We start from the raw sequence: 20525 nt of genomic DNA, 5'->3' as shown, positions 1-20525 counted from the left end.
AAGACTGAGCCACAGACACAAGGAAATACTGCCCAGGAGCCTGTAATTGGGTGCATGTCAAGGGTTGGTACAGAATATAATGAAGTTGCCAGTGTCACGTCCTACAATTGCTCCATGTACACACTGTCAATAAGTGACCTGGACACAGATGCTGGTCCCTGGCGCGCACACACACACACACACACACACACACACACACACACACAGGTTACTGCTCTCACAAGTCACTTTGCTCAGGTTTGGTACCGTTGTGTCCCATGAAGCAGCCAAGAAGGAAGGGCAGTGTCCTGCAGCCTGCCAGCTCTGTCCTGAGCCCCCTGCTGAGCCTGGTGGCAGCTCCTGTCCCTGGGCAGGGCAGGGTTGGGCTTCCAGGGGTCTCTGGCAGGAACAGAAAGGAAAATCCCATCACCCACCATCCAGGCAATAGCTTTGCTCTAGCCCTGCTCGTGCAGTATTTGCAGACTTAAATCTGAGCAGAGTGACTGACCTCCTGTACAACAAGGGGTTTGGTTCTACAATTCCTTGTAGAACACCCACTGCCCCCCCTGCTTACTGCTGCTCTTTGAACTGGTCACTGCTTTTCCAGAACACTGAGAGACATTCCCTTCTTGTGTTGGACGAAGCTTTTACAACATAGTTTACAGAAAAAAAATCAACTTCTGGTGAAATGCAGTTATACCAAAGGTGGGTTTGATACTTATAAATGTTGCTTCAGCTGTGTTTCCTTCTGGGAAGAATAAAAGCTGTTCAAGGTTTGAGTTCCCACAGCTGCATGTGCTGGGACAGATCCCTGCCAGCAGGAAACAAGGGGCACTGGCTGCCCCTGACTGGGTGGGTTTGTCCCCCTGCACTGATCAAATACTTTCTTAATTGGGTGGCTGAGCAAAGGCCTGTATCACACAGAGCAGGTGGTGTGTGCAGCCTCAGGAACAGCCTGTACAGAAGAGAGACAGTCCCCTGAAGTGACAGAGTTTATTGCTGTACATCACATACAAGGAGGAATAATAATTAAAATAATCATAATAAAAAAATCAAGCTTCTGAGAAGGAATCTGGTTGTTTTGTCAAGAGTTGTGGGGATTGTGTTAAACAGAGGGGATAAAGAAGAGAAATACTGCAGGGTCTTTTGGGAGCCTGAAGACTTAAATTGAGGAAATCTCCTGGGTCACCTAACGAGGATGTTGCTTTGCCAAGTTGGAATTGCCCCAACCTCCTTCCCCCCCCTCCATCAACCACAAACCCTCTGTCCCTGCCCTGCCTCGACCCTCCTCTGGCTGCTGTTACCTGCTCTGTGCTCTGAGATGCTGCTTCTCTGGGCCAGCCAGGCATGGAGAGGGCAGGTGGGGGGCTGGGACATGGCTTGATCCTCCATTCCCAGCTGCTGCAGGACCTTCTCCTGCTGTTCCTGAGAGGAGCAGAGCATCTTGTTGCAGCTGCTGTGAAGGCTTTTCCTGGAGGAGCCCCATCACTGGCCCTAGTGGTCACACACACCCTGCAATAAGAGTAACTGCCCCTGTGCCAGCTCAGCCCCAGCCAGCACGGGCCTGTCCTTGCAGGATAATCATCCCCTTTCCCCTGGGAGCTGCTGGAATGCTGCATATTTCATTGCACTTCCCAACAGGAGCAGTCCTGCTGCTTCATATCACATCTGGGGTGTCACACAGGGAGAGCTGGAAGCAGGGCCATGAGCCAGTGGAGCAGGAGACAGGTGGAATCCCAGCCTCAGCCCCTGGTGTTCCAGGTCACAGCCCCTTGGCACAGGGAAGCAAAGCACAGGGAATGCTGGCTGTGGATGGAGGGACAGAGATAGCAATCAATAGGTATAAAAACATTATTTTGGTGCCTTCATGTTCCTTTTATAAAATCCTTTTATAAAATCCATCCTGACGACACTGTTGCAAGCTCAGGATGCCAGAGAACATCTTGGGGAGAGAAGGGTGTTCTTTAAAGGACTTGTTGGGTTTTTTTTCCTCTGGGGATCCTGGTAATGGACAGTAGATCTGATCTGGGGAATCTCCACCTCCCAGTCTGGGTGTGATTTCACACCTGTGTGGTTTTCCTGGAACAGGAGTCCAGCTGGCAGACCCAGCCCTGGGCTTAGAGCCCCCCAGGCTGGTCAGGGCTCTGATTCCTGTTCAGGGTTGGGCTGGACAATGAATTCCTGGAACTCGACCTGAGGAAACAAGCACAAGTGTCTGATGAGGCAAGCAGCACTGAGGGCAGGAGTTTCCAGCCAGGGCTGTCACTCCTTACCACAAGGGCCATCACCCTCTGTACAGATACAGCCCCAGTCCTCAGTTTTAGGAGATTTTGGAGCACTTAGAGTTGCCCCAATTCCATCCCCTGTCACCATGGTGACAGTGCAAGGCCATTTATAGCCCAACAGTGACACAGCAACTTCCTCTGCTCCCAGCTCTCTGTGGCAATGAACTATGGAGGGAGGAACTTGGCTAGACTCATTTGGAGGAATGTAATTTCCTGGAACTGGCTCTCGTTTGCCATTACTGTTTACTGTGTCCCTGCATCATCTTCTGTTTCTATTAGTCACAACAATAAAGCCATTACATTTAAAGACAGGAGCCAACCCCACTTACTTTACTTCCTCGTACTTTTTGCCTCGATAAAAGTTGCTCTTTTTAATCAGATACAGCAGCACCAGGTCACAAAAGAAAGCTCCCTGCAAACAGAAACAACTCGGGGTTTATCTTCAGGGTAGGTGTGTTCTGGTCCACTTAACATTAATTCAAGAATAACTCGCAGAAGCTGTACTTTCCTTCATGTGACCTCTACTGGAGAAGACATAAACAAACTGCCCCGTTTTATCCTCCCAACAGCTAAAGGAGGGGCCTGGTGCCCACGTGTTACCTGAAGGAAACACCTCCACTTACCGCCCCCATCAGAGCCAGTCCCGACCCGATGTTGATGATGGTGGGAATGATGTTAAACTTCCCCGCCTAAAAGGAAAAAGGTCATGAGGTGGTTGGTGAAAGAACAGCCCGAGCAACCAGGGAAGGGTGTGGTTGACACAAGGGAAGCTGCTGGTGCCTGCGGGTGGGTTTTGTCAGCAACCAGCAGGCACAGCCTTGGGAAATCTGCAGTGAACAATCTTGGAGGCAAAAGGTCTGTGTGTGTCTCAGCCCCAACGGGTCACGTTTGCATTTCTGAGGTGGTGATGTCGCTGGATCAGGCTTGTCCTGCAGTGTAGGTGCATGGAAAACAAGGCTCTGGGGCACTGACCCTGCTGTACTTCACAGGAGCCTGGTTTTAGGCAGAAGAGACGCAGACTCTTCTGTCTGCACTGCAGGTCACCCCCTTTCTCATGCAGGGCTGGCAAGTACCCTTTCCTACAACAAGCCAGAGAAGCTGTTCTCCTCCCTGAGCTGCCTTCCCACTGAGAGATGTTCCCCCCCTTTTTTCTCTCCAGGCTCAGATTCTGGCTGGATCTCACCTTCCCATTCACCATCACATCAAAGCGGATCCCGTAGGCTTTAATGAGCGTCCGGTAGTCGACCCCCTCAGCATCCTGGTAATACTTGGCAAACCTGGAACACAACGATGCTGATTGTAACTCCATCAGCTGCCCCTCCCCACACAAGAACCCTCTGAATCCAAATATCTCTTCAGACAGATCTATTCCTCTACCAAACAAAACCAGCTTTAGCTCTTCATGAGCACGACTCCCTCCCTCCCTGCAGGGCAGTGTGCTTGGCTGGGGCAGTGCTTGGTGGGATCTGGTACCACTTCACTGGCCATCTCCCAGGCCTGCCAGTCAAACCAGCTCAGCCCCACTGTGGAACTGCATCGTATTCTCCTCCTCACTCACCTGAAGTTGTACCCAGAAGAGATGGACTTTTCTGCAAACTGGTTGTCCAGCCGGCTAAAAGAATAGTGAGGATTACATTCAGAAGGGGCTCTATCAAGATCACAGTTCCATTCAATCTGAATTCCTATCACACCACCCTTAACGAGAGAGAGAGACAGTGTGAGTTGTTTCCAGTTCAATTAAAGTGCCTTCAAATTAGCCAGACTTTTGGGCAAGTTTTCCCCAAGAACAGCTGCATTTCTGGTCACTGACACAAGCACATGCATTTCTGATGGGCTAAGCTTAGAGTGTTAGTCACATCACCCCACACAACCCTAGCTTTCCCTCTGCTGGTATCCGAGGAGGCTTCTCATCCCCAGACACTGATTTCATTAACTAACTGTAACATCCCTCAGTGGAGAAGAGGGTCTTTTATGCAGGGATGAGGTTCACAAGTGCAGAAGCTGGGCAGAAGGCAGACCCCCAGCCAGGGACTCTCCTCACGGCCACCCAGCCAGCTGGGAAGCTGCATGAGCCCATGGGGCATTCCTACCTCCAGGGCCATCTCCTGGAAGTCACTCCCAGCCCACTGGACAACGTTCCCCAGTATGAAGATGGGGCAGTAGGGATGCTCCCTGCTGTAGCGGCAGCTCTTCAGGTAAGACTCGTTGTCAGTTGACAGCACGTTGACCCTGCAGGTGGGGAGGAGGGAAAGTCACCTTGCTCGCCTCTTCCACCTACACAGCCCATGCCATTCAGCCCACAGAGACTTCTCCAACACCCCTCGTGCCCTCAGAAATGGCTCCTTGCCACCACCCTGCCAGCCTCCCACCCGCTGGCCCAGAGAGGCTCACACAAAAGATGTCCAGGCCAGAGGGGACCAGGCCACCTCAATCTGGGCCCAAGGAAGGACTTGCCTGGAGCTGGTGCCCAGGCTGCCCCAGGGCCTCTTACTTTTCTTGAGATTAAAAAAAAAAAAAAGAATGAAAATGCTGGAGCTGTGAACCTGAGCCTGGCAGAACAGCAAGAACATGCTCCTTTCTGCACTCCTGCTGGAGCCAGAGCTGCAACAGTTTGTTTTGCAAAGAAAAAATTTACACCTGCATTTTTCCCAACCTTGTCCAGGCCCCTTCATTTTTATGGAAGAGGAGGAATATCTGGGAGCAGAAGCAGCTCAGAAACCTGGCTAGCTGGCAGACAGATCCATCTCCCTTAGGAGCTCTGGTGTGTCCCATGCTGTAGGAGCCACCTCAGACCTCAGCTGGTGAAGGACAGCCCTGACCCCAGCTACTCTCTGAGAAGCCCCAAGGCCTCATTAGCTCCTTGTTCCTGCACAGCCTGAAGCCAAAGGCCTCCCCCTGCTCCTCAGAAATGGAATATCCACCTACCCACCCCAACCCTCAGGCTGGAGAAGGACAGAGGAGCAAACCAAGATTATTGGCTCTGGGATGGAGAGGACAGAGGGGTCTCCGAGCACCTGCACTTACTTGGAGAACTTAAACTTGGGGAAGGAGATTGAATTCTTGATGTAAACAGTGAAGTTCTCTGCATTGGCAAGAAGTGGTTTCCTGGAAGAGAATAGGTTGGTATCTGCTCATGTTCATATCCTGCCCACAAGTTTCACCTGGAATTGTCCTTTTAGAACCAGCTCTGTTTCACCCCCCGGTGCTGTGCCACCTTCCCCCACTGCCAGCAAGGAGTTGGTGAGAAGCAGGCTGAGGGGAAGGATTAGAGCTGGAAACAGCCTTAGGAAAGCTGGGAATCTGAGCAGGGGAGAGCAGAGGGCCAGTCCTGCCTGGGACAAGGCAGAGGTCCCTCCTGCACTGGAACAGCCAACGTTCAAGCAAGTGTCCCGGCTGAGGGGATGCAGAAACTGCCCTGAGTGACACACCAGCCAAACAACACAAGCTTGGAAACGGCACAGGATGGCCACGTACTTGGGCTTGGATCTTTTCTCCACAGGGCACCAGGCCAGTATCTCACAAGTCCCTTTGATGCTGTCCTTGTCTTTGAGACAACGGCCAGTCTTAACCCCTGCAGCACAGACACCACAGAAAATGTCACACAGAGCAGCCACCTCCTCTCCTTGCCCACAGGGCACATAGAAATCAGATGCTTTTCACTGCCACCCAAAGCCCTCCTCCCTGCTGTGAAAGGGCCTCTCAGCTGGAACAACCTCTCTCTTCTCCCTTCTCTGAGCAGCCCAGGCTGCTCTGGCCCAGCCACCACAGAGCTGTAAGCAAGGCAGCAACCTTAATCAAAGATGGTAAAGAAAAATCCCTGCCACTCTCTGTCATCAGAGATCTCTGGGGTTGCAATGCAGGCTGATGTCTCTGAAGGAACCTGCCTCTACCAGAAACTGTGCAGGAGGAGGGACCCTTCCCTTACCATTGCCAGCCACCACTGCTGCTCCTGCCGGGCAGTCCTCGTCCTTGTAACACAGGGCATCAGGAATGCTGGCACTCTGCAGAGTGGAAGGGGACAGGAGTGAGACCTGGGACAGGGGATGAGACTCAGAGGGGTAAGAAAGTGCTGCTGATGTGGAGCAAATCCTCTGCAGGATGCTGAGCACTGAGAAGGTGAAGCTGAAGAGGTGACTGCAGGTCATGTGCAACAAGCTCAGTGTCACAGCACCAGCAACACTGCAACTCAGCCACGACATCCTGCTCTGGGGCTCTGCTCAGTCTGGAGAGGGCCAGGCTGGGGAAAAACCCAGACATCACTCACCAACACCAAGCAGGAGGCCACAGAACTTCACCCTAAGAGATAACCTTTGATGAAAGCTACAAGCTCACCGAGCTCAGCTCCCCTTCTCGGCTGCTCGCTGGGTTCCTGCAGCCACCAGAGGACAGCAGCGTCCTCAACAAGCCAGCTGAGCTCAGGGCTGGGCTACCCCTCTGCTTGTCATATGGACAATTAAGCACTGCTACCTGGAGACAACACACCCTGGATGGCCAGTGTTCTCCTCCCCCAGTCTCCAGCCTGCTCTGAACCACATCTCCAGAGAGAATACTCCAACATGACACGGTTTGAAAGATGTCCCATGTCCTGAAGGTAACAAAAGCCTGAATGTTCAAGGATAGGGCTCTAAGAAACCCATAACTAGACTGAGTCACCTCAAAGTTGTTTTCCCATGGCCTTTTCTGACCCTGAGAGATCACTGTCCTGGTCTCATCTCCAGCTGGGCAGATGTTCAACACCCTCGGCTAAAGTTAGCAAGACTCTACATGATCAGTGCCTCTGGAAATGGAGGCAGCTGAACCCCCCAGGTCTGCAATAACCAGTCCGGTTTTCCCAGCTGAGATATTACACTACAGACAAACACCATTTGCCTTCCATCCATCCTTCCTGTGGCCGTTGCTCCCCAGGTGTCCTCTGCCAGTTCTTACCCCTGGTTTTGTAGGGGTCTGGGGGCCAAGGGGCTCAGTTCTTCCTACCTCAGGACAGGTGGCTTGCCTCTGGTTGGGGGTCACAATCAGATTCGTCATGACAAAGAAGACGTTTTCACCCTGCAACAAGCAAAGTAAGGCAGGAGGAGTTAGAAAACCTGTTTGACTCTTCAAGTACCCGTTACAAGGAGGATGCAGTTCCTCCCTCCCTGGTGCTTGTCAGGCTGAGATACAGCAGGGCCCTCTGTCTGGATACTGGTTTGAGTGAGGCTGCTGGGTCTCTGTGACTTAAGGGGTTCTGCTCTGGAGACTGGGTTCATCGGGTGAGCAGGACTGCTGAGCCCGGCCTCCCCGGCTGCTCAGCAAGCACTTGTCCTCCTTTTCCATATGACCAGTGCCTGCCCAGGGATCAAAGGCCCCATCAGTGCAGAGCTGTGGGTGTTTGCCCTCAGCAGGGTCAGAGTGGCCACCCCAGCTGTGCTGTCACAAGCCCAAGCTCATGGAGCAAGGCAGCAGGACACAGAGCAGGAGCAGGTTTAGTGCAGCACCAGGGACACACGATGGAACAAACCTCAGCACCTCTGGCACAGCTGGAACAGAGAACACAGATCCTATATGAGGAGAGGCTTGACAACATTTTCATACCTAAAATCTTATTCCTGGCAGTGCAGGTTCCCTCTGTGTTTAGGCAAAGCCCCAACACGTTTGACTGACTCCCCTCCTAGAGCTTCCTTTCTTTGCACATTTACAGCTCCTATTTGGTCCCTTCCCCACGCTCAGCAGAAAGTTACATGAGTTACCTTTTGTCCTTAATGTTTTCCCTTTAACAACCAACTACCAAAGGAAACCATACAAGAAACAAGCCTGAAGAGAGTTGTGCAGTCAGCAAGAGGGGAGACAAGGCAGACTATTGCAGTGCTGCAAGTGGAGGCTTGGTTTGCCACTCAGAAGTGAAACCAAAGCTGGAAGAAACCCTGTGCTTCTACCATGTCTGCTCCACACCACAGGAAAGGTTTATTTCTGCCCATGCAGGAAGGGGAGGAGGGTGAGCAGCAGCACCAGGCTGCAGCTACAGAAACACAGGTTGTCTCCTGGGGAGCCTGACCCCCATCATGCTGAGGGGCCACATGTAACCTCAGAGCCAGCCCACGGTCCTGGAGTGAGGCAGGGCAGCCTCAGAACCTCAGACAAAAGATCCTCATGGGATTTGGTGACAGGAACCAGCAGTGTGCCAGGCCACTGCCACCCATGACACTGGTTGCTTGGGTGAGTGAGCACTGGGCTGTAAAGTACCTGACCAGAGCAAACTCAGTCAGGGTGATGTTAGACTGTGGGTTTCTGCTGAAACTCAGCAGCTTCTGTGGACTGTGGAAGCAAATGCAGACATCACTGAAACTGCTGGAGATGCAGAGCACAGAATCACAGGGCTGAGTAAACATGAGCTGCAGTGAGAGGAAAGTGAAGCCTTATTCTTATGTACAGACAAGTAAATTGTTCAATTTACAACTTTCTGCCCCCTGTCAGCACAAGAACCTGATTTTCCCCTCACACCTTTCCATGCAGATGGTGGACACTAGCAGGAAAGCACAAGCAGCTGTTGACAAGCACGGCTGGACAACTTCCAACCCGCTGCCAGGCCACATCTGCTCTCATCTTCTCCCCCTGAGCATCAGCTGTGCACCTCACTTTGTCCAAGACAAGGAAGCAGCAAGGCAGGTTTGGCCAGACACATTTCAAGCAACCCACACCACTCAAATTGCACCACATTTTCTTCCCATCTCCCACCTCTTCTAGGCTGCCCCGTGCATGCCTGCTCTAGCCCAGGAATGGAGACAGACAGACAGACAGACACTTTGCTCAGCTGAGCAGTCCTGCTGAAGTCCATGGGACTTCTGCTTGCAAAGTTCTGCTTGCCAGGTACTATTGACCTTTGCAAGAGAGACAAGGCTGCTTTGATATTTGCTGGAAAGATCTAAGAGAAGGCATTGTTTTCTTAGAGCCCACCTCCTGCTCATTCACAGGAAACACCTGGATGCATCACTTCAGCCTTTCCACCAGCAACCACCCTGGAAGGTGTCTTTCTAGGTGAAGAGCAGAGACAACAGCAGGGGGGGATGCCAACCTGTGGAGGGATGACGTAGTCTGCAACATCCCACAGCCTCTCCCCCAGCTCTGAGGTGTTGGTGAAGGCCACCCCTTTCAGCTTGGTGATGACAGAGCTCTGGAGGGATGTGTCTGTGTCCTGATAGCCTTTCTTGACAATAAACACCCACCTGTGAAGACACAGCAGGCAGCACCGTTAGCAAGGGGGGCCAAGGAAGAGGTTAGCCTGAGAAGACTTACATCAAGGCCAAACACCATTCAAGGGCAAATCAGAACAAGCCAATGACACCAAACCCTCTGCAACTACTACTACAAACACAGAATAAACTCTTTGACACAAGCTGCATTTATCTACAGCACTGGAGAGTCAGGGCTGAGACCCGCAATGCAGGGAAAGGTGTAATAACAGGTCATGGGGTAAAAACCAAACCTTCCACCTCCTCATCCTGTGCTACACTCAGGAACCTCAGTGTGAAGAGGGGAGGGCAGTGCTCTGTTTTGCTCAAAATGAAAAATAACACAAGCTTTTGCAGGTTGGAGAGAAGAGCGTGGCTGGTCTCACAAACACATGCCTTGCTCCCATGAGGCTGCCAGTCCAGCAACAGGCCATGGCTGGGGAGATGCAGCTCCTGCAAGTGAGCTGAATATCACTAACACAAACCTGCAGGGAACATTCTCTGCTGGATAAAGGATGTTTTGTAAGCCAGTGTGATGGTAACAACCTGAGTGCACCCTGGCTGGGCTTCAGGCTTCTCGTTGGCACACCTGGAATTGCTGCTTCCTCACCGAGAGGTCCAGGGAAAGGTTTTGCTTACTTCTCCCTCTGGGAATCAGCAAGAGCTCCATATCACTGGGTGAAAACATCTCTGTGTTAAAGAAAATGCTTCCAGCTTCTCCACAATACAAAGTCACCTGCCAAGGCAACAAACCACCCAGTTCCTTGAAGAAGCTGAAGGTGCTGAGGCAGTTGAGGGGAATGGGATGCAGGCTGCATGTGCTGGCCCAGCTCCCCTTTGCAGTGCACTGGCCTGGAGAGCATCACTGCAGACAGAAGGGAGCAGCCTGCTCAGGCTGAGCAGCACTGATACACTCTGCCCTTGACCTGCTACTTGTCACAAACCTGAATAAAAACATTCCTCACCTCTGTGAAGTTTCTTATTTTCCCGTTTTCCCAATAACACTGCTCCTCTCTCCCAGGGGGGCTCAGAGCAGAGCTGTACAGGCTCAGCAGTGCATGGGGGAAGAAATGGCAGCTACTTGCCAGTAATGATCCTGAGGGGCTTCATGACCATAACCCCCAAGCCATCTGAACAGGTAGAGGACATAACCAAGCAATCAGACATCAGATCAACCCAAACCACCTCTGCCATGACCCCCAGCCACAGAGGAGTCCCTGCAGGCACCAGCAGTGACAGAGCCCAAGGCTTGCAAGGGCAATAGAAATCCAGAGACAAAAAGCCTGTATGCTCCAGTCAGTTTGAACACTCACAGTCACTGGTCATGCTGTGTCCCTCTTGGACAGAGAGGATGTGTCCTCAGCAACATTATCTGCAGGATTCCTCCTTTAGCAGCTAATACATGCCTGACTGCTGAGACTCCATCTCTGCCCTGCTAACTGAAGCAGGCTCTGGAACTGTACACCTTTCTATAAATAAACCCAGCATGTAAAAATGACTCTGCTATATTTAATCAGTGAAAACATGAGGTGTGAGAAGGGTGAAGGGGCTCCAAGGCACAGACAGTGAGGGTAAAGACTTCTGAGTCACATTCTGCAAAGCCTCAGAAACTCAGGAAGCAACGGCATGGGCATCACATAGGTTGGATAATTCCAGGTCTGACTCTGGAAGCTGCAAGGAGTATCACTGTGTTTGTTATACATCAGTATGACCAGATTCTTGCAGAACTAGGCTTTTTCTGAGAGGTGCTCTAGCTATCTCCATGCCAGCTCCCCCTGCTCTGAAATAAATACAAGACAGCTGACATTCACACTGCCTCAACCTCCACAGTCCTGGCTGCTACAGCCTTCCCCAGCAAAGAACTTTGCCACTTTGTGTTTGATTCCCTCCCATTTAGACCTGAGCATGTCATGGTTCAGCAACCATGACCATAAATGCTGTTGTTTCTGATGAGTCAAGTGTTAAGGTTTGGGACCATTCCCACGCACACAGAAATAAAGATGTAAGCAATGCAGTACAAAGCAAAAGAGCCATTTGATCTATTTTTAACTCTGCATTAACCTGGAAGGTAGAGCTGCACCTAGTGATCCCCAGCAGGTGAAAAACCAGATCTAAGTCTATCAGATATTACAAAATCCAGACATTACAAAATGTATGAACAAGCATAACTATCTGCATCAAAAATCACAGCAAGCTGTCTCTGCAGGCAGAGCGTCCTGCACCAACCCCCCTCACGAGGCAGCAGCCTGAGCCAGGCAGGGTGATCCTTACCCCACCAGGTACGCCAGGATGGAGAGCTGCACCACTCGGTAGAGAATCCCCACCTTCTTGTTCTTCGCAATGACGTACTTCTCCGTTTTATAATCGAACAGGGATAGAAATAAACCTTTCCAAGCCACCTGCCCCATGCTCCCGGCTGGCTGTGCCGCGGCTGGAGGAGGCAGCAGCGCATCATCCACACGTGCTCTGCATGGAAACCTGACACACCAACCCCAGCAGCAGAGCCCGACCTCCTCCCTCCTGTCAGCTGCTCGCCAGCAGCAGCTCCCGGCTCGGAAACCGGCAGCTGCACTGACACGAGATCCTTCCTTAGCTGCTTTGCAGCTAATTCATCCTCTGGGGAAGCCCCCCCCCCCTCAGTTTTGCTCGCAAGTTTCATTCTTTTCCCCACAATCACAAAACGTTGATAGTGAAACGATACAGCATGAAGCCACAGCCCAGCACCTGAGGTGGCAGAGTCTCCCACTGTTCAGTATCAAAGCCTTTCCTCAGCCTTTACGTGATGGCAAAGCACCTGGTTACATTTTTAGTTTCTCATGAGCAATGAGAACTTGGGTCCTTACCAGCCACCCAGAACACCTGCCTGGTTACTGCACCTTCCCACCGAAAAATCCCAACAACTTCAGAAACTAAAAAAATCAATTCTGCAGGTGATGAAGGGGTCAGTCACCACCACATAAAATCACAGAATGGTTAGAGCTGGAAGAGACCTTAAAGATCACGGAGTTCCAACTCCCCTGCATGGACATCTCATGAAAAAGCACAGTGAGGGCTGAGATAAGCACAGACAGGTACAGGACACAGTGTCTGATTAAATACCAAAGGGAGAGGAATAGTTTAACCCTCACTGATCTCAGAGGTATTTCCTAGGCAGCAGTGCCAGAGATGCCTCCCAGCCTAACAGAGGCATTTGCATGTGCAAGGACACAAAACAACTATTACTTAAACCAGGAAGGGTGGACACTGTCTTCTGGCTAAAGAGGGCACAGGACAAGCTCTGAGGTGGAAGATGAAGTGAGCCAGGACCTTGCAGCAGCCTGGCTAGAAGAGATAAGGTACCTCACCAACAGAAGACCCAGCATCAAGCTGGGATCTGATCCAGTGTGTGCCCCTTCCAGGGGATCCTGTCCATGTGCACTGAGAGATGTTTCCCAGGGGGTTCTTCTGGGCTGGGACTGAATCTATTACAGAGTCTGTCAGAGACATGAGGTGGTGTGTCAGGCATGAAATGCAGGCTTTTCAGGCATGAGCACCCAATTAGCTCAGGGGCTTTGTCAGGACCAGGGAGGCTCCCGAGATTACACAGCATGTAACCACAACACAGGCTGGAACACAGGTCAAGGGGGTGGGTCAGACTCCAGAGGCAGGGCAGCAGGGTGATCAGCTCCAGCACACCCAGCTACCCCCTGTGCAATTCTCTTCCCAGGAAGAATTATTCCCAAGACCTCAGAGTTTCTGAAAATTTCATCCTTCATCTTCCTTACCTTCCATACCAAATTTAAATGAATGTGTGACAAGGTTGCTCCAACGCATGAGAACCACAAACAGAGCAATAATGAACAAAACACTACCCTTAGAAGACCTCATTTTTTACCTCACGCATCACCAACCCCTAGAGTTTCCTTCTGCAAAGCAAAGGAAATCTCCAGCAACTGCAAAACTAGAACAGGAATGTGCCTGTGACCTCCTTTTAACCCAGCAGCTGCTGTCCTCCCCAGCTCCAGCCCCACAGTGGGTGATGGCTTCTGCATGAGGCCACAAGTGAGTGGGGAAGAAAGGGAGGCTGACCTTTCTCAGCCTACTCAAACTGATACAGCTCCAGGAACCAGAGCTGCATGGAGACAGGAGCATCCTAAAGGATCCAATACCTGATCTTCTGCCCAGTCTGCTCCTACATGAGACATTTTGCAAGCACAAGCTGCTGGGTGACAGCTGAGCACCATTTCTGACCATGGGTCTGGTCCCAGAAAAACACCATCTGCTTGTCCTGGTCCTGCTGTAACTGCTCCAGGGACCAGATTACCTAGTGAGTATATTCCACACCTCAGGACTGCCTCCTCCATTGCTCCTGCTGCACTAAGGACACCCAAGTTCATGGGCAAATGAGGTATCAGTAGAGACAAGTCACCTCTTGGTAGTGCCTAAAGACCTCCTCAGCTTCCTCCTCTGTCTGGGTGACTTGCACAGGCTAAAATCAGACCAAGACACCTGCTAACCAGTTCAGCAGGTTGTGGCCTCCTGGCCTGGTTTTACTTAGTGGCACAGACACAGGTCTGCTGTGAGTATTTTGTAATTATTTTCCAGGTCAATTAACACGAGAAAAGATTAACACAGGTCAGAAAAAAATGTTCCTTAGAGTGAGAAGTGTTCCTGTTACAGGTGTGACCTTAAGATGTCAACCAACCTTGATCACTAAAAATACAGAGGATGTCAAATGGGTATCTTCCTCGGATTTTTTTTGAGCCATCAAGTAGAAGCACAGTTGCAACAGTTGTTTTTCAAGAATAAGTTTGAATTTGTATCAAACATACCTCAGATTATTCTGAATACTGTGCTCAGCACAAGCTAGATTTGTGCTGACAATGCTGTTCCTGCCATGCTCTCATTGTTGTTATCACCTACTTTTCACAACCTTATTTTTTTTCTTGCCTGAAATCAAGATTACTGGTGTGTGTCTGTGGGCTGCTAAAACATAAGCAGTTTCATTCCTGCGGGGGAGTAAAGAACCCATCATCAGTTAAAGACAAAAAAACTGGTTTCTCTTAGTCTTTCTCAAGGGACTGAGGCTGGAGCTTTTCTGCAAGATAACTCCCTTCTTAAGTCCAACATTTTGTATGTCCCATGGAAAAAAAACAAGTTTTGCTCCTTTCCCAGGAGGGCTATTTGCTCAGGCTGGAGATTCTCACAGGGAGGATTTCTCCTTCAGTGCCAAAACTCTCCCTTTCTCTCTCTCTGTTTATTCCTGACATGATACACCTATAGGTAACTCCTCACACTGCTCTGAGGAATTGCTCTCCCATTATTCACACGTAGTCACAGGATACACGTCCCTGTCTGCCCAGGCTGCTCCTCATCCACGTTTCCTTCCACCTGTCAGGAGCATTTTGGTGCTAAGCTGCCCCAGAGCTCAAGCCAGCCCAGTCATGAGCCACTAAATGCCACATAAAGGGACTGTGGAAAACAACCTCGACACCCCCTGCTCTGACACAGTGGCACTTGAAACACAGTGAGGTCACCCCTGCCACTCTATGGCACTGCAGGATAGAAGCATGTCAAGATCAACCCAATAATATCTTTAAATTGCACTCAAAAGAGACTGAACTGTCAGAGCAACAGAAAACATGGGCTCCCAGACACATGCCAGCTGACTCATAAGATGCTGAGACATTCCTGAAGCACTGGAAAAGCTCCTGCAGCAAATGCCTGAGCCATGTAGATGCATCATCCTTTAGAAACAGGCGCCAGTCCAGCTACTGAAATAGAAAGGAGACAGGAGCAGAGGATGTAAATAGGAGATAAACTACTTTGGCAAGGAAATGAACAGTGGAAAAGGCAGAGGTCAAGTCCCTCCATTAGTGGTTTTTTTTTTTTCTTGTAATATCATACTTGCAGGTCAACACCTGAAAAAAAACCAAGGTGAAGAGTTGAACAGGTTGAAAAAGGAAGCTGCTCTTCAACCACAGCACATGTAGATGGAAACTAGCAACATCAAAGCATAAGCTGCTTTCTGAAGATGATGGGTTTGGATGCAAGAACAAAGCACAAGCATGCAGCCTGCAGTGAAAACTGCTTCCTTCAGCTTCTTTTAATCCTCACTGTGACTTTCCAGTGTAAATAAGAAGTAGGTTGCTACTCACCAATGAAAAATTGGCAAAAGTCAACTTCAATATTTCTCTTTCTAACTAGCACCCCCGTACACCCAGCCACAATGGAAATCTTTCTTTCAGGAGCTCTTAGGAAAACATTTAGATTAGATTTATTTTTTTAAAAAATTTTGCCTAGAAATGGGTCTGTGGAAAGTCTTTCTGTCACCCACAGGAGCATCTGATCCTGTCTGTAGGAGTGAGAAATGGAAACGTGCTGAAGTTTCAGAGTCTATTTTCTCTTTGATTCGGCTCATCACTTCCAGGACAGCCATTTACAGCCTTTGAATGTGCTCCAGTTTGCTCCCCCAAGACTTGAATCTCCTGTACAGTGTGCAGGAGGTCATTATCATTAGCTGGGGTGTTTATCCGCTCCTCTCTCCCAAGATGTGAAACCATTTCAGGAAGAAGACCAAAGAGAGGGGAGAAAAACGCCATATGTGCACATCTAATGAAACTAATGCATCGTGCCCTGTTCTGAGAGAGAGCTGGCACTGAGTCAGGTAACAGAAATTAAATAAAAAGGCACATAAAACATTGTTAGGAAATTGAGTGCAATGACAGCTGGAACACCAGCATTAAGCAGTGCTGGATTGCAATGTTTTCACCTTCTGAAGTCAGCCAAGAAAAGCATAACTGGAGAATGCTGCATCAAAGGCATGAAAGCTGAACGGGTTTAATAAAATGTGTATTCACATTAACCACTGGCTTAAAGGTGAAACTCTGCTCTTGAATATGCCTGACAGATCAATTCCTTGCCCACATGTTGTATCATTCCTAACCTGGAAAGATATGAAACTGGTTCTGCCTTGATAGCTCTATCAGAGCTTACCTTGCTGCAAGTGCTGAGGAGAAACCTTCATCCCCTTTCTTCACTTTTGTGACAAAAACAGCTAGACAGGCCAGGCTGTGGCCCCTGCCCCTTCCTCCCTGGAATCACCAACTGGTAACTCTTTCCAGCCACAGGAAAACATTAGTGCTACTCAGACCTGAGCCCCAGAGGAAGAGGTTTCAACACCCTCAGCCTGGCACCTGACCCTGCCCAGCCCTCAGGCTGGGGATGCTGGAGGCCAGTGGTGTCACCACCGCAGTGGCCAGTGTGTCCCAGCTGTGCTGCCCAGACCTGCCGGAGCCAGTTCTGCAGCGACTCCAGCACTCCAGCTCCTCTGTCCTATTATCATAAAAGACAGGAAATTTCTGGTTTGAGCTGCAAATAAAGCTGCCCCAACAGGCTTTCAAGCCCAGCAAAGCACTTCACAGCTCCCATCTGATGATCTTATGTCACCAACCAGCACTTAATAATGAACAACTACTTATGCCCTTTTCCTGATAAGCTTTCCCGAGCAGCAGACTTCACTTTCTCCTGCTAACCACCAGGCACTGCCCACCCACAGCTCAATATATGAACCTGTCAGCTTCTGAACACTCTGAGGGAATTACAAGCCAAGGTTTGTGAATCTTCCTGGAGTATGAGAATGACACAAACAGCTGGTATCACCCCTGGTTAAAACAGCACTGCAAACGCATCCTGTCCTCCCTGTCAAGGGTACAATTAAAAAGCTATCTCGGATATATCAGCTCCTGTCAGTCACCACCCACCTTCACACCTCCAACTCCTTGGTCAGTTCACCACAAAAATAGCCAAAATCCACCAGGCCCAGCTCACCTAGCAGAAGCTGATACCCAAACGTGGAGTGATGGAGCCAAGCCAGTGCTCAGAGCTAAGGCAGGGATGGGTGGTCAGCACCAGCAGGGAACAAGCATCTGGTTCTTGCTCTCCAGGGCTACCAGCAGCTCTGAGAGTCATCTCTCCCCAGCACAGCAAGACAAAGAGCAACAAGTCCCCCCAGCCTAACAAGCAGTGTTGGGAGAACAGAGCTGAATGGAAAAGAGTTTAGGACCCAATCCGTACTGGTCTGTATTTCCCACTCAGAGCAGAGAGAATCTCCCTCCCCAAGAAGCTGTGGCCTGCAGACACTCTGCTGTCTTGGTGTGATGCATAAAGATCATGAAGAACCCTCAAAGCTCAGAGGGCTCTAGGAGGTTCTGCAGCAGCTTCCCTGCCCCTGACACCTGGGCCCCAGGTAGCCTGCCAACACCTGAGCCTGCCTGGGGTCAGATGTTCAGTGACTCTGAAGGAGTCCTTTGCAAATCTGCCCTTCAGGGAGATGCTGTAACTGTTCCACTGCCAGACGACACCAAAGTCAGGGCCACACATGTTGATCAGGCTTCTGCATGAGGGAGTTTATTCAAAATGCAGATTGCAATTAAATTTAGGAGCAGACAGAGCAAAGCTCCCATGGAAACAGCACAAAGACCCAGCTGTAGTTTGGATGACTGTGAGTCTTGGCAGTCTTGACTAATCCCTTAAGTGCCATCCAATTACTGCAAATGTGCTTGGCATCTACTATGGCAATTGCAAAGAATTAAATGGTTGGATGGCACTCATCAGAAATTACAAGTCACAGAACCCTCTAATACATTTAAGAAAAAAACATCTAAAAAGGAAAACAGCATCTGCAAGAGCTGACCTCTTTGAGAGCCATAAGGGACAACAAAAGGGATCCAAGTAATGAGTGATACTTAATTCAGAGAAGAAACTAGAAAAAGAGAAGGGGAAAAAAAGAGGGAGAATAACAAGATTGGCTGAAAGTGCTGGGTTTGTTTAGCTTTAAGAAAACTCTCCTTGCAACTCCTAATTCTTATACAGCTTCTACAACCAACACTCCTTCCTTCAGGAAAGTAATCAAAGTAAACAGCTCTTCTGTGCCCAGACTTACCAAGTATGATCTGATTGTAGAAATCTCCAGAAGCTTCAGGCCAGGTTAGATTTCAGTGTGACACAGAAGAGGATCTGGGATGCTCACCTCATCATGAAGATGGTCCCTATAATAGCATTGAAGAGAGGTATTATTAGCAGCACCTGGGTACCAGGCAGGAATTTTACAAGGAAACTTCAGTGAAGGCCACATTTTGCTGTTAACTTCCAGCAGCAATATTGGTTAAGCCAGAGGAGACAGGAAATGTTTTGCCTTCTGAAGGTCAGAATGAAAATCTGTGTTTAATCTGCTGCTGTATGTAAACACACATTAGATTTGTGGGTTTATGGTTAGCCAAACACAACAACAAAACTACAAAACTAGGGACAGAGAAAACCAAAGAGAGGGGTAATACCAAGTGTGTGTACTTGTCCTTCAGAAACAGCAAACAGCTGGGGAGGGGGGCTGAGATAATTTCATTGCTAAGGAAAGAAAGCAGCTGATACCAGGATTAAAGCCAGCTCCAGGCTTTGGCCAGGCACCATCTTCCCCTGGAAATGGCAATTCCTGATAATCTGCAGCTGATAACCTGAGATCCCTCTTGAGTCACCCTGATTTCTGTCAGGGGTGGATGGCAATGCTGCAGTGGTTGACACTGCAGCTCACTGCTGGGCTCTGCCCTTGATCCAGGTGTTCTGAGCCACGCTCAGCAGGAGATACCTCCTGACACAGGGGGGGGTCTGAACAGGCAAGGAGGTCCATGACACAAGTTTTCATTTGTGACCAAATCAGGATTTGAAAGCACCTGACAACAGAAAATCAGAAATACAATTGCAGGGTAGAAAAAACTAACTGCCACTTACACACACTTCTGCTTCCAAGAACCAGAGACACCACAGGACTTATATAAAAAGTTGTGCATTTTAATACAGTAAAACAGACCTTTACTCATGTATGTGCAAAATGCTTATTGCTCCCTTCTAATTAGAAATAGCAGGATGGAAAGTTTCACCTAGTCCATTTCTATTCTGAAGCTACTCAGTCCTAAAATCAATTTAATTCAGCATCACAGCAACTCAGACTGCAATCCCCCACAGAAACCTAACAGGTTCCAAGATTATTTTTTATGATTCTCTTCTATCAGGCTCAGCTAGAGTTCTCTGTTGAAGGTGATTTTTCCAGGGGCCAGCAGAAAAGTTAGGCTTTTTAAGAACTATGGAAAAAGAAATAAAAGGAACAAAATACCAGTTGCTTTTCTGTTTGGTTGTTTTGTTTTGTTTTTTTCAGAAAAACTTGTTGCAACAGCAAACCCTTATTCAGGCTGCAGGAGCCACCCTGTGCAGTGCTGCCACCGAGCTGTGTCTTGTGTAAATAACCCCATGTGCAACTGTCCCCCCTGAGAAATTGTCAGGACTGGTGGAGGCTCAGGGTGCAGGAAGAGACACTTCACAAGGAGCAATTTCTGAAGGAGCGCAGGAGGCTACAGCACCTTTTCTAAGTGCTGAGAGCCTCCGGGGTGACACTGCCACGAGTGAGACATCCCTCTTGCTCTGCAGGGCCAGAAAACAGCGGCAGAAATTCTGTGCTGTGAGGGAGGTGAGAGCCTGGCCCAGGTTGCCCGGGGAAGCTGTGGCTGCCCCATCCCTGGCAGTGTTGAAGGGCAGGTTGGATGGGGCTTGGAGCAGCCTGGGCTGGTGGGAGGTGTCCCTGCCCATGCAGGGGTGGGACTGGGTGGGCTTTGAGTTCCCTTCCCACCCAAACCAGCCTGTGACCGTGATGATCTCCAGTGCGATGTGGGAGAAACCCTCACCTGGGCCTCTGGCGGGGAGCAGGTTTTAGCAGACAAGGAGCTCGGCCTTCCGCGCACGCCTGGTGCGCTGCCAGGACAGCGGGGCTGCCCCCGCCGGGCGGGCTGGAGCAGCCCCCGCACGGCCCGGAACGGCCCCGCAGCACCGCGCGGGCCGCCCCCCGCCTGCGAGGGGACATTTTCTGTGGAAAAAAACGGGAGGGGCAAGTCCACAGCGGAGGAGGCGGTGCCGGGGCGGCCCTGAGGCGGTGCCGGGCCCCTCCCCGCCCCCGTCCCGCCCGCTCTCGCGATGCCGGTTTGAACGGGCGGCGGGCCCCGCTCTCCCGCCGGGCCCCGCTCTCCCGCCG

The 20525-nt window shown here is 50.2% G+C and overlaps 1 protein-coding gene across 13 annotated transcripts; it reads right to left on the bottom strand.

Annotated features, from left to right (window-relative positions):
• Positions 1-26: 26 nt before the first annotated feature.
• Positions 27-20368, bottom strand: P2RX5 (purinergic receptor P2X 5). 13 transcript variants are annotated; one of them, XR_007891240.1, is made up of 13 exons: positions 11741-11940; positions 9313-9463; positions 7134-7310; positions 6190-6265; positions 5739-5835; positions 5289-5369; positions 4355-4493; positions 3823-3959; positions 3448-3541; positions 2888-2953; positions 2594-2676; positions 1284-2172; positions 27-378 (listed from the first exon to the last, which is right to left on the bottom strand). XR_007891240.1 is itself a non-coding variant. In XM_051636134.1 (12 exons), exons 1-12 carry the CDS (start codon positions 11875-11877, stop codon positions 2097-2099), a joined length of 1314 nt encoding a protein of 437 aa, XP_051492094.1. In that variant the 5' UTR covers positions 11878-11940; the 3' UTR covers positions 959-2096. The 13 variants fall into 13 exon arrangements, 11 of the variants coding, with proteins under 11 accessions (XP_051492094.1, XP_051492096.1, XP_051492098.1 ...); XM_051636134.1 differs by lacking the exon at positions 27-378 and having other exon boundaries at positions 959-2172; XM_051636136.1 differs by lacking the exon at positions 27-378 and having other exon boundaries at positions 959-2172; positions 7191-7310; positions 11741-11939.
• Between the last annotated feature and the right edge of the window lie 157 nt (positions 20369-20525).

This window comes from Apus apus, chromosome 18 (assembly GCF_020740795.1).
Source record: "Apus apus isolate bApuApu2 chromosome 18, bApuApu2.pri.cur, whole genome shotgun sequence".
Lineage (NCBI taxonomy): Eukaryota > Metazoa > Chordata > Aves > Apodiformes > Apodidae > Apus > Apus apus.
Note: the sequence above shows the minus strand (reverse complement) of the source record. Positions and strands in the feature narration are given on the sequence as shown.